The following is a 12,757-nucleotide window of genomic DNA, read 5'->3' as shown; positions in this document are numbered from 1 at the left end:
AGAAGATGTTTATCATCTGCTTCTGAAAGTGATTTTCTAAGATTCCTCCCAAAGAAACTTTCAAAATATTAAAGACTATCTAATTGGCTTTTATCAGTAGCCAGTCAATAGCAATAATTTATTTGTCTCCTCGAGGGTGAAGCATTCTTACTAGATTCTGTGTGTGGGCGTATCTTGCAAAAATTACTATAACCACAATTTTGATGCCCTTGAGAATCTTAGAGTCCAGTAGGTTTCTTGTAGGACATTATTTCCCAACTTCAGTGATTTGTGAACTAACTTTTAAAGTTTTTTTTTTTCCTCCATACCTACCTAAACAGCTATCTGCATATTCATTCCCTCTAGACCAACTCACTTTTAAAATCCATAACATTTCTGAAAACAGAAAACGAACACCACCAGCTACCAGGAATTGCAAAGCACGGTAGAAATAAACGTGATTGAAGTAAACCCTATTAATTAAAGAACCAATGACATTGGCCTGAGATCTGCGTTCTCTCTCTGATAAAGGAAAACTGTGTGGGCCCTGGGGTGTTGTTAAAGACATGCCAGCCGCAGACCGGGGTTTTCTCCTTGACCACAGTCTGAGGGGCTGAACAACCACAGAGAAGGAAAGAAGTCCGCTGGATGCTCTCATGAGATGAAGGCCAAATGTAGCGACCTCCAGAGGTGTCCCAGTGAACTGCAGGTGCAAAGTGCATGTTGCTCGGGAACGTTGCTCTCAAGCAACAGCATCACCTGCTGATCCCACTGGTTTCCACAAGGCTGGGGCAGAAGTGGGCATGTCTGTGGATACCATACAGCTCCCCTGGGGGACCCAGATAAGCCTCGCCAGCTCGCTCAGACTCTCCTTTGCTACCCCTTGAATCTCGCAGGTGCTGGATCCGCCCTGAAATCCGCAGAGCCGTGCAGTAGCCCGGCTTGTCCAGGCACCTTCCCCCAGGCAGCAGCAGTCCCACCTCGGCAGGCCTGATTCCGAGGCCCTGGGGATGAAAGAAACAGTGCTTCAAAGGGATGCAGTAAAGCTGGGAGCAGTAGGCCCTTTAAGGGCAGCTCTGTGACTAATTGAGGACACGATAATAAATAAAACTGGGTTGCGTGATCTGGCCTTGGACTCTCCCCACTCAGCAACCCCAGGCTCCTGGGGCCTGACACAGTTGCGACAGATGCTTTCCAGAGAGACATTGGATGGTTTTAAACATCACAGGCCCCAGAGCAGCCCTCACCGGCAGCTCCCTCTGGGATGACTTCCGACATGGCAGGCGGTGTGGCAGAATGGGATCTTGTGCTATTTATTACCGGAGTCCCCTGATGGGGGTTCCCATTCCCTCCCCTGCCCCCCTGTGCCCTGCCTTTCCCACATGTGTTTGTGCAAGATAGACTTTGCATCCTGATCGCATGGGCCCCTGACACAAGCCACCCCACGTCCTAACTTCTCACCATAATTTTATCTCCGACTTCACTCCAGTCTTCCTTGAAGCAAAATTGGAAATGGGCCTTTCATTTTTAAGAAGCTTTTTTTTTTTTTTTTTTTTTTGATAAGAGAGAAAATGCTATCTTTTTTGAATGCCAGATTCTCTCCTAGGTAAAGTCTGAGGCCAACAGAGCAAATCCATGAATACTCCCACCAGCAAACTGTCCCCCATCCCTATTCTTACTAAAAACACCAGATCACATCCCAAAATAGCTGTAATGTACCTTGGACACGGCCAGCAAGATTTTATAAACTTTCTGCTTTTTTTCCCCCCAAATGTGATAAATACTACATTTCAAGACATAAAACAGTCTCTCTTTAAAGCCATCACAGGCGAAGGAGGTCTGTGTTCCCAAAGACAGTGGAATCTGGCCATGAATCAGAAGTTTAAGGAACAAATTTGAACCTTGTCAGGTGTCGAGGAAAAAAATACATAGCTCAGAGGTTGCTGTGTTCCTCTTCTTTGGCCCATTTAGGGCTTGGTTCTGCCTTCTCTGATAAGGCTTGAGGCATGCGGAGCCTGGGTCTGAGGAGGGCTGCCTGGGGCCCAGATTCCTGTGGCAGGAAGGTCTTAAGGTGTGACAGACAATCACCATGGTCTTGGGGTGAGCCCACAGGGCACAAGCAAAGAAAAGGCTCCGAGCCTTCCGGACAGTTTCTCAGACCTGTCATGAAAAAGGGACGGAAAAACAGCAGAGCAGATGAAAAGGACAAGGGGGTAACATCAAAGGAGTTATTTTAACGAGCGAGTGCATCATACGGTCGGAATCATAATATGAATTTTTCCAAACGGCCCATCTGTATGTTATACAATTTGCAGGATTCCTGTTAAATCCTGTTCTCGAGGGACTTTATTAATTTTTTTAATGCTCACTGAGATCTGCAGGAGGGGAACTTTTGGGAAGGAATGGTGCATGAGAATTATTTAAGGATTTTTTTTTCCCCCTCATCATCCTTGACCTCCCCACAGTGTGTAACACTGTGACTGAAGTCTTTCCTGAAACTCCCCTTATGCCCTTTCCTTCTTTGCCACTTGGGCTCGAAGTTGACCTTCTGTTCCTACAACGGCTGCTTTCTTGCACTTGGAAGGCTCCACTCCCTCTCTCCATCCCTTGATTGTTGGTATTCCTTCCCTGTGCTCCCTCCACAGGTGAGGCTCATTGCTGGGGCATTGGTTCCTCTCTCTAGGATGATTCTTATTATTGTTGGCTTCTATCCAGACCTGTTTTAATGGCTCTAGACCCATGTATAAAATGCTTACTAGATATCCCTACTTAGTTGTCACGTGGGATCCTCTTCCTCAACCATTCCTCCTCCCCTTCATCAAAATGGCCTCTTCTCTAGTGTTCCTGTCATAGCAAACTGTACCACCATCCACACCCATCCCGAAGACCCCAGAATGGTCCTTATTCCTCATTCTGCTTCCCTTCCCAGTTACGGGTCACTACCAGCTTCTTAACTCTGCTTCTTGAGCCCATCTCTGTCTGTCCTCATGTCCACTGCAGTCACTGTGGACTCTGTGGCCATAATCTCTCATGTCAGCCACTGCCTAAGATGGCCAACAAGGCCTTCCATGCTGTGAACCTGCACTACCTTTTCACTCTTCTGTTTCCTCACTTTTTCTCTCCTACTATCTGCTCTGAGCATTTTGAACTCCTTTCAGTCCCTTCTCTGAGCCATTTTCATATTTGCCTTGAGCCATTGAACAAATATTGCACAGATAATCCTCTCTGCCTAGAACACACCTTCTCCCTCTTTCCCATAGTTCCATCATCTTTCATCCTTTAGTTGGCTTACATATCTCCTCAAACTTTCCCTGATTTAGATCAAGTTAGTTTTCTGCTTTCATAATTACCTGAACTTCTGCCTTCATAATACTCATTGCACATTACTGGCAGCACTTCTTTAAGTGTCCACTTTTCCCTGCTAGATCACCTCATTAAACACATCAGATGTCATGTTTTTGCCTGCAAACCATCCTCTGGGAATCTTCATTCTCCTGTTCAAACCAAAACTGTTTGTTCACTAAGCCTTCTACATAGCTACCAATCCAGTTAGATCCAACACTTCCTTTTTCTAGTGGATTTCTTGTTTGCTGGATTCCACTGTTTCCTTTCTTGCTTTATATCCTTGGTTGGTGAAATTCAGCCTCCCAGAACTTAATGAGGGTGGATGCCTAGAAGGATATCTTTTTTAAAACCTTGCACGGTTTACATTTCTTTATTCTACCCTTGTACTTGATGTATAATTTGGCTAGGTATAAAATCTCTTGCTAAAAATAATTTGCCTTCTCAATATTAATAATTTTTTCTAATACTTTCTAGTGTCAAGGGCTGATGTTGAGAGTTCTATTTTTTGGTTTCCAAATAAATTTTAGAGAATCTGCCTCTCTGAACATGGAAGCTTTTATTCCTAGAGTGGTGAAAGCTCACGATGACGGGCTTTGGTGGAAGTCCTTTTTCTTAGCATTATCCTGAGTAGGTCCTCCCAATCAGACAATGCATATCTTTCAGCTCTGGGATATTTTCTTGTATTGCCTTGTACTTTCCTTACAGTTTTCTCTGTCTTCTCTTTCTGATTAAATGTTGGATTTGCTAGACTGATTAATTTTATCTTTTCTTTCTTGTCCGTTTTTTGTCTTTTCTAATTTTTCTGCGAGTTTATTGATTTTTTAACTTCCTATCATTTTATTGGATTTATTGCAGATCTAAATTTCCCCAGCTCATTTTTCCCTCTGAATAAACTTTTTACTCCTGCTGGTATTGGGAAAATAGTAGTGACCTGGGAAATATGGGTAGACAGAGACACTAGGGTCTGCTCTTCCTTAAAGAGTGCACTGACCAATCACTATTGCCTGCCTTTGACGATACCTGGTGCCTGAAACTCCTGAGCCCTTCTGAGATTGCAGCATGAGTTGGCTTGCTTTTCTTTGCTGTATTTCCCTGTAGGGACTTGGTATTCAGCCATCATGGCTTTACTAACCCCTTTATCTACTGTCTGTCTTCCAAGATATTTATTAATATCTCTCATACCCTGTTGTATTCATGACTCTTTTCTTTAACCTTGTGGTTTTAGACATTTTAAAATTCATTCACTGTCATTTTAGTAGCATTTCAGAAGTGGAAGGGATATATATGTGTGTGCTCAATTTTCCATATTTAATTAAAACCACTGATCATTCTTTACTAAAGATTTGGCCAAGTTTTCTGATTACTGGTATCTCTAGCAGAAGTCTCAATTTGAATTTTAATTCTGGACCTCCCTTTCATCCATTCTTCCCTCTCTCTCCTTTTGCTTTATTTCTTTTCTTCTCTCTTTCTCTCTCCTTTATTTTTTTTCTTCACGTCTCCTTCTGTCTTGACCTACAGGCAGGGTCTCAGCCAGTCCATCATTTAGGTATGGCTTCCATTGTTATAAAATGCTCCTGACACTATTTGGCTTCAGAAACTTGAGGCTCTTCCTAGGTTTTTCTTAATTTATTATTATCACAGAATTACTGTTTGCTTTTTATCATGAAATATTGCATTTTACTGCTGCTTCTATGGATCTCAACTCATTCTTTAAATCCTTCTGTGATGGTGATGATGATGATGATGACGATGATGCTTCTGTGATGGTGATGTGATGATGATGATGATGGTGGTGGTGGTGATAGTGATGGTGGTGGTAGTGATGACAAGAACAAGGATAAGCCCTAAGTTACGCATGTTACATAGATTATCTCCTTTAACTGACCCTAAGGACTAGTTAATATTTATTTTCTCATAGATAAGAAAATTAAAGCTTATGGAGTTTTGTTTTTTTAAAGATTTTATTTATTTATTTGGCAGACTGAGAGACAGGGAGAGAGGAAACACAAACAGGAGGAGTGGTAGAGGGAGAAGCAGGCTCTCTGCTGAACAGGGAGCCCGATGTTGGGATTGATCCTCGGACCCTGGGATCATGACCTGAGCCAAAGGCAGATGCTCAACGACTGAGCCACCCAGGTACCCCAAAGTTTATGGAGTTTTAATAGCCTGGCCCAGAAAATACACCTGGTGAGCTGTGAAAGTGGGTCTTAAGTAATTATTTTCTGCCATCAAAGATCAGACTTTCCCCCACTACACTACACCACTATACTCCATTTTCTTGATAGCAAATGGTATTATTACACTGGACACTGATCAAAACATTATTTAGATTTCCACTAGCTGTCAGGAGCATATTATAACAATGGAAGCCATACCTAAATGATATTGCGAATGCTTTTCTGGAAACAGCTGCATAGAGGTTAGATGATCCCATGTGGGCAATGTGGGGGGAATTCCTGCATTGGATGGAGCATGGACTTCAAAATCCCTTTAACTCTTCAGGTCTGTGATTCTGACTGTTCTGCTATTAATTCTCCTCCCAACTATTTCCTAGAAACTTTCTTCTAGATTGATCAGAAGAACTGGTACTTTGTTCCTTTACCTAATTTCATTCTCTGTGATGGTGTATCATATACCATGAGGACTATATCCTCAGGCATATTTTAGCATTTAATTTTTTAAGATTTTATTTATTTTTTTGAGAGAGAGAGAGAGAGAAAGAATGAGCTGAAGGAAGGTCAGTGGGAGAAACAGGCTCTCACTGAGCGGGGAGTCCGATATGGGGCTTGATCCTGGGACTCCAGAATCATGACCTGAGCCAAAGGCAGATGCTTAATCAACTGAGCCACCCAGGTGCCCCATATTTTAGCATTTAGTATTAAAAGTTATTATCTATTGAATGCTTACTGTGCCCAGATATTATGCTAAGGATCGTATTATAAACATCATTTCACTTGTTGACTAGTCTACTTGAGCTGCCATCACAAAATATCATAGACTGTGTGGCATAAGCAACAGAGACTTTTGTTTGCCTCCAGAGCTGTGAGTAAACTCATTCCTGTTGTTTAAACAACAAACAAACAGGGGCGCCTGGGTGGCTCAGTGGGTTAAGCCGCTGCCTTCGGCTCAGGTCATGATCTCAGGGTCCTGGGATCGAGCCCCGCATCGAGCCCCGCATCGAGCCCCGCATCGGGCTCTCTGCTCAGCAGGGAGCCTGCTTCCTCCTCTCTCTCTACCTGCCTCCCTGCCTGCTTGTGATCTCTCTCTGTCAAATAAATAAATAAAATCTTAAAAATAAATAAATAAATAAATAAATAAATAAACAAACAAACAACAAACAAAAAACCCTGACAGGTACTGATTCTCACAGTTTGGGAGGCTGGAAAGTCCAAGACCAAGGACTGACAGAGTTTGGTTTCTAATGAGGGCCGCCTTCCTGGATTGCAGATATCCATCTTCTTACTGTGTCCCCCCTGATAGTGGAAAGAGGAAGATCACTGTCTCTTCCTTTTCTTATAAGGCTGCCAATCCTTTTGGATTAGGACCCCAGTTTTACGACCTCACTTAATCACCTCCTAAAAGTCCTGTTGTCCCCAAATGTAGTCACATCTGGGATTAGCCCTTCAACATATGAAACTTGGGGGGATTCATTTCAACCCATAGGAGTGGTAGACAACATTTAGGTTGGCTTTGATGGAAATATGTTGCTGTTTATGTTATTAAGACCCGAAAGCGTTTGAGCTGGGAGGAAAGCATCTTTCTAGTGCTCTCTAGACATCCTCTCTTGATAGATCACCTAATGGACAATAGTGTGGTCTCAGCATTTGGCAAGAAGGGCCAACTGTCTTGTTGCTTCTTAAACAGTAGGAAGAGTTCAGTTTCTTTGGGTTTAAAGAAACTGGACCCTTTGTGGGGGGAACCTTTCATCATCCTGTTAAAAAACCTCATGTTGTCTTAGAGAGAAAAGTAGTCTTTTTAGTGTCCTTCCCTCTCTGTCCTTGGAGCAGAGATGACTTTAGTGTCAAAAAGCCTTATTTTGTTGTTGTTGTTGTTGTTTTCTCCTTCAGTCTCTAGAACTAACTTTGTCTGCCAGAGGCTTCTGATGACTGGTCCATTTCTTTCCCAGGAAACTAAAGAAATTATTTCGGAAGCTGAAAGATGAGACGGAACCGGGAGAAACTGACTCTGCCCACTCAAAGCATCCAGAGCAGTGGGACCTAGACTACAGCTTGGAGCCGTACACTGGACTGACTCCAGAATACATGGAGATGAGTAAGATCCTATAATTTTTCCTCCTACTTAGGGGAGGTTGACATGGGGGTTCTGCATGGAGGTCTGCAGGGAAAGGGGTTAGGGAAATGATGGGGGCAGTCTCTGCATCTTCTTGGGCTTCATGGCTACACAGTGTCACTTTCAGTGCCACATGGGAGTGATGAGGGTAGGTCAGAAGGAACCCTGGAATGAGAACCAGGAACAACTCTATTACTACCTTGACACTAGGGTGATACACTCTTCTCCTTGGCCTTCTTCTCATCTATGAAGTGAGAAGTTTGGTCTCTCAGGTCCTTTCTCATGGTTTCTGTCATTGATAAATGTGAAATAGTGAAAGGGAAAGAATGAAACTTGAAATTTAAAAATGGACATTCCATTAAGGAAGAGTAAAGTAATCCTAAGACACTCAGGCCAAGGATACAGACATCTTTGACATGGAAAATACAGGAGAGCCCCCCATTCTACTCAGGTGGGGCTGGGTAAAGTGTCAGGTTTTTTCTTCAGAAGTTGGGATGTTTTGTGTAGGGGAAGAGAGGTAGATTTCTAGTTATAGAGACTCTTGCTGTTCTTGGCAAAGGCTGGAAAGCAGGAGCACATGTAGTACAGGCTCGTGGAACACAGTCATTTCACATGTAGGTTAAAAGCTGTGAGTTCTCCTTCATAAGTGTACTAACTTAGATTAGCAGCCTTCAAGCTCTTGGTTGCTTGGGGCTAGTCCTGACCTTTTACTGGGGTGGATATTGGAGAATGGTCTTCACAAAATTTGGAACTAATGAATTAAAAACATAGGACCAAGAGGTCAGCCACATCGTCTCAGCATTTACTCAATCTAGAATGTGTGAAGAAACGTCAGATCCCTCAGAAGAATTACTCGGTATTCTATCTTTGGGCATATCATTGTGTTCTCGTAATGGCTCCTGCCTCCTCTGGTTCGTCACTTGTATAGGGCCCCCTGATGCCTCTCTGTGCACCAGGTCCCCTGCTTGTTACTTCTCATGGACATTTCCTCCTCTTCTGTTCATAAGAACGTGTGAATGTGAAGGGTAGAGGAATGGACGGAGTCTAGAGTAGATGGCTATAAAAGGTCTGTTCTAGTCCTGGGGTTCTAGAATTCTGGGCAAAATCAGTACTTTGTAATCTTAAATAAACTCACCCGAGTAGGAACAATCATTATATCTGCTTCAGGAACAACAGGCTAGGACCCAGTTCAGGTAAATGTGTAGTACCTTCGTCTAAGTGCTACTGACCATGGACCCCTGTCTGGCCCTGAACCAGGTGTTTACACAGAGGTGATTGCTCATACTCCAGTTGCCACTCCTCTGTGTCTCCATCCTGTCAGGCAGAAGTTGCTGCCAGCGGTTGAGGCTTCCACTGGGGAAGGGGCTTACCTTAAAAATCCCTGGGCTCTGTCTCCCAATGCCTACTCTCTAACCCCAGTCCCCCACTCCCACCCCCACCCTCCTCCCAGTGGTCCATGCAGGTTTTTCTGGCCTGTCTGCCTGTCTGTCCAGATAGCTGGCTATTTCCAGGCTTCCTCATTTTTGGGTCCTTAAGAGCAGAGACACTTGAGCCCTGGGTTCAAATCCTGACTCTGTGACCAGCTATTTGGACAGCTTTGGGTAAGTGGCTAACTTTTATGTGTCTCAATTTGCTTTAGCTATAAATAAATAAATTAAATAATTAATAATAATAATATCTACCTCATGGGATTGTTGTATTTAATGAATTAGTATCTGCAAAGTGCAAGAAGAGTGTCTAGCACATTTAAAAGCTGTGTCGAGTACTGTTGTTTCTCTCAGTGGTCTTGAGGTGCCAGGAAAGCAGAACGTAGGGATATATGGCCAGTCTGCCAGCCACTGTAGCACTGAACGGATACCCACTATGAGTTCAGACTTGGGCACTCTACAAAGTAATGAGAAGAGGAAAAAAACCCGAGAACTAGACTTAGTGGCTTCGGGAAGACGTTCATACCCCGATTTTGTAGAGAAATTAGTTCTGTAGATTAAACAAAACATACATGCCTACACACACACACACACACACAGACACACACATGCAACTCTTTACAGGCTATCAGGGAACAAATAAACCATGTAATAGAAAGTTTGAAAATAGAGAAAAGAAGGGAGCAGGTCAGAGGGAGGAGTCAAGATGGCGGAGAAGTAGCAGGCTGAGACTACTTCGGGTAGCGGGAGATCAGCTAAATAGCTTATCTAAAGATTGCAAACACCTACAAATCCAATGGGAGATTGAAGAGAAGAAGAACAGCAATTCCAGAAACAGAAAATCAACCACTTTCTGCAAGGTAGGACTGGCGGAGAAGTGATTCCAAAGCGACGGGAAGATAGACCGCGGGGGGAGGGGCCGGCTCCCGGAGAGCGGCGGAGCAACAGAGCAAAATCAGGACTTTTAAAAGTCTGTTCCGCTGAGGGACATCGCTCCAGAGGCTTAACTGGGGTGAAGCCCAGGCAGGGTCAGTGCGGCCTCAGGTCCCGCAGGGTCGCAGAAGGATCGGGGGTGTCTCAGTGTCGCAGAGCTTACCGGTATTAGAACGGGGAAGCCGGCTGCAGAGACAGAGCCGAGGAGTGACTCTCAGCTCAGGGTTGCCTTGAACCGGTCGCAGGCTCGGTCAGCTCGGAGCGTGGCCGGAGGCCAGGGTGGCGGGAGTCATTTGGCGCTGTTCTCTGAGGGCGCACTGAGGAGTGGGGCCCCGGGCTCTCGGCTCCTCCGGGCCGGAGACCGGGAGGCCGCCATCTTTATTCCCGTCCTCTGGACTCTACGGAAAGCGCTCAGGGAACAAAAGCTCCCGAAAGCGAACCCGAGCGGATGACTCAGCGCGGCCCCGGGTAAGGGCGGTGCAACTCCGCCTGGGGCAGAGACGCTTGAGAATCACTACAACGGGCCCCTCCCCCAGAAGATCTACGGGAAACCCAGCCAGGACCAAGTTCACCTACCAAGGAGAGCGGCGGAATTCCAGAGGAGAAGAAAGCAAAGCACGGAACTCATGGCTTTTTCCCCATGACTTTTTAGCCTTGCAGTTAATTTAATTTTTTTTTTCTTTTTCAATTTTTTTTTTCTTTTTCTCTTCTTCTGCTAAATTTTTTTTAACTTTTACCGTTTTCTTTTTTTTTAACATTTTTTAAATAGTTTATCTAATATATATATATTTTTTCCTCTTTTTATATTTTTTCTTTATCAGCTTTCTTTTTTTTAATAGTTTTTTTTTTTCTTTCTTTCTGAACCCCTTTTTATCCCCTTTCTCCCCCCTCACAATTCAGGATCTCTTCTGATTTGGCTAAAGCATATTTTCCTGGGGTTGTTGCCACCCTTTTAGTATTTTACTTGCTCCTTCATAAACTCTTATCTGGACAAAATGACAAGGCGGAAAAATTCACAACAAAAAAAAGAACAAGAGGCAATACCAAAGGCTAGGGACCTAATCAATACAGACATTGGTAATATGTCAGATATAGAGTTCAGAATGATGATTCTCAAGGTTCTAGCCGGGCTTGAAAAAGGCATGGAAGATATTAAAGCAACCCTCTCGGGAGATATAAAAGCCCTTTCTGGAGAAATAAAAGAACTAAAATCTAACCAAGTTGAAATCAAAAAAGCTATTAATGAGGTGCAATCAAAAATGGAGGCTCTCACTGCTAGGATAAATGAGGCAGAAGAAAGAATTAGCGATATAGAAGACCAAATGACAGAGAATAAAGAAGATGAGCAAAAGAGGGACAAACAGCTACTGGACCACGAGGGGAGAATTCGAGAGATAAGTGACACCATAAGACGAAACAACATTAGAATAATTGGGATTCCAGAAGAAGAGGAAACAGAGAGGGGAGCAGAAGGTATATTGGAGAGAATTATTGGAGAGAATTTCCCCAATATGGCAAAGGGAAAAAGCATCAAAATCCAGGAGGTTCAGAGAACCCCCCTCAAAATCAATAAGAATAGGTCTACACCCCGTCACCTAATAGTAAAATTGACAAGTCTTAGTGACAAAGAAAAGATCCTGAAAGCAGCCCGGGAAAAGAAGTCTGTAATGTACAATGGTAAAAATATTAGATTGGCAGCAGACTTATCCACAGAGACCTGGCAGGCCAGAAAGAGCTGGCATGATATATTCAGAGTACTAAATGAGAAAAACATGCAGCCAAGAATATTATATCCAGCTAGGCTATCATTGAAAATAGACGGAGAGATTAAAAGCTTCCAGGACAAACAAAAACTGAAAGAATTTGCAAATACCAAACCAGCTCTACAGGAAATATTGAAAGGGGTCCTCTAAGCAAAGAGAGACCCTCAAAGTAGTAGATCAGAAAGAAACAGAGACAATATACAATAACAATCACCTTACAGGCAATACAATGGCACTAAATTCATATCTCTCAATACTTACCCTGAATGTTAATGGGCTAAATGCCCCAATCAAAAGACACAGGGTATCAGAATGGATAAAAAAACAAAACCCATCTATATGTTGCCTACAAGAAACTCATCTTACACCCGAAGACACCTCCAGGTTTAAAGTGAGGGGGTGGAAAAGAATTTACCATGCTAATGGACATCAGAAGAAAGCAGGAGTGGCAATCCTTATATCAGATCAATTAGATTTTAAGCCAAAGATTATAATAAGAGATGAGGAAGGACACTATATCATACTCAAAGGAACTGTCCAACAAGAAGATTTAACAATTTTAAATATCTATGCCCCTAACGTGGGAGCAGCCAACTATATAAACCAATTAATAACAAAATCAAAGAAACACATCGACAAGAATACAATCATAGTAGGGGATTTTAACACTCCCCTCACTGAAATGGACAGATCATCCAAGCAAAAGATCAACAAGGAAATCAAGGCCTTAAATGACACACTGGACCAGATGGACATCACAGATATATTCAGAACATTTCATCCCAAAGCAACAGAATACACATTCTTCTCTAGTGCACATGGAACGTTCTCCAGAATAGATCACATTCTTGGTCCTAAATCAAGTCTCAACCGGTATCAAAAGATTGGGATCATTCCCTGCATATTTTCAGACCACAATGCTCTAAAGCTAGAACTCAATAACAAGAGGAAATTTGGAAAGAACCCAAATACATGGAGACTAAACAGCATCCTTCTAAAGAATGAATGGGTCAACCAGGA

The 12,757-nt window shown here is 43.2% G+C and overlaps 1 protein-coding gene across 2 annotated transcripts in view; it reads left to right on the top strand.

The window, feature by feature from the left end:
• The window catches only part of ANO2 (anoctamin 2), a 360,688-nt gene that overhangs the window by 309,987 nt on the left and 37,944 nt on the right, over nucleotides 1–12,757 (top strand). For both annotated transcript variants that reach the window (XM_047743061.1, XM_047743060.1), the window contains one exon: nucleotides 7,451–7,596. In XM_047743061.1, coding sequence (XP_047599017.1) covers nucleotides 7,451–7,596 — 146 coding nt within the window. The remainder of the gene's footprint in view (nucleotides 1–7,450; nucleotides 7,597–12,757) is intronic.

The sequence above is a fragment of the Lutra lutra genome, chromosome 8 (assembly GCF_902655055.1).
Source record: "Lutra lutra chromosome 8, mLutLut1.2, whole genome shotgun sequence".
In the NCBI taxonomy this organism is placed as follows: domain Eukaryota; kingdom Metazoa; phylum Chordata; class Mammalia; order Carnivora; family Mustelidae; genus Lutra; species Lutra lutra.
Note: the sequence above shows the minus strand (reverse complement) of the source record. Positions and strands in the feature narration are given on the sequence as shown.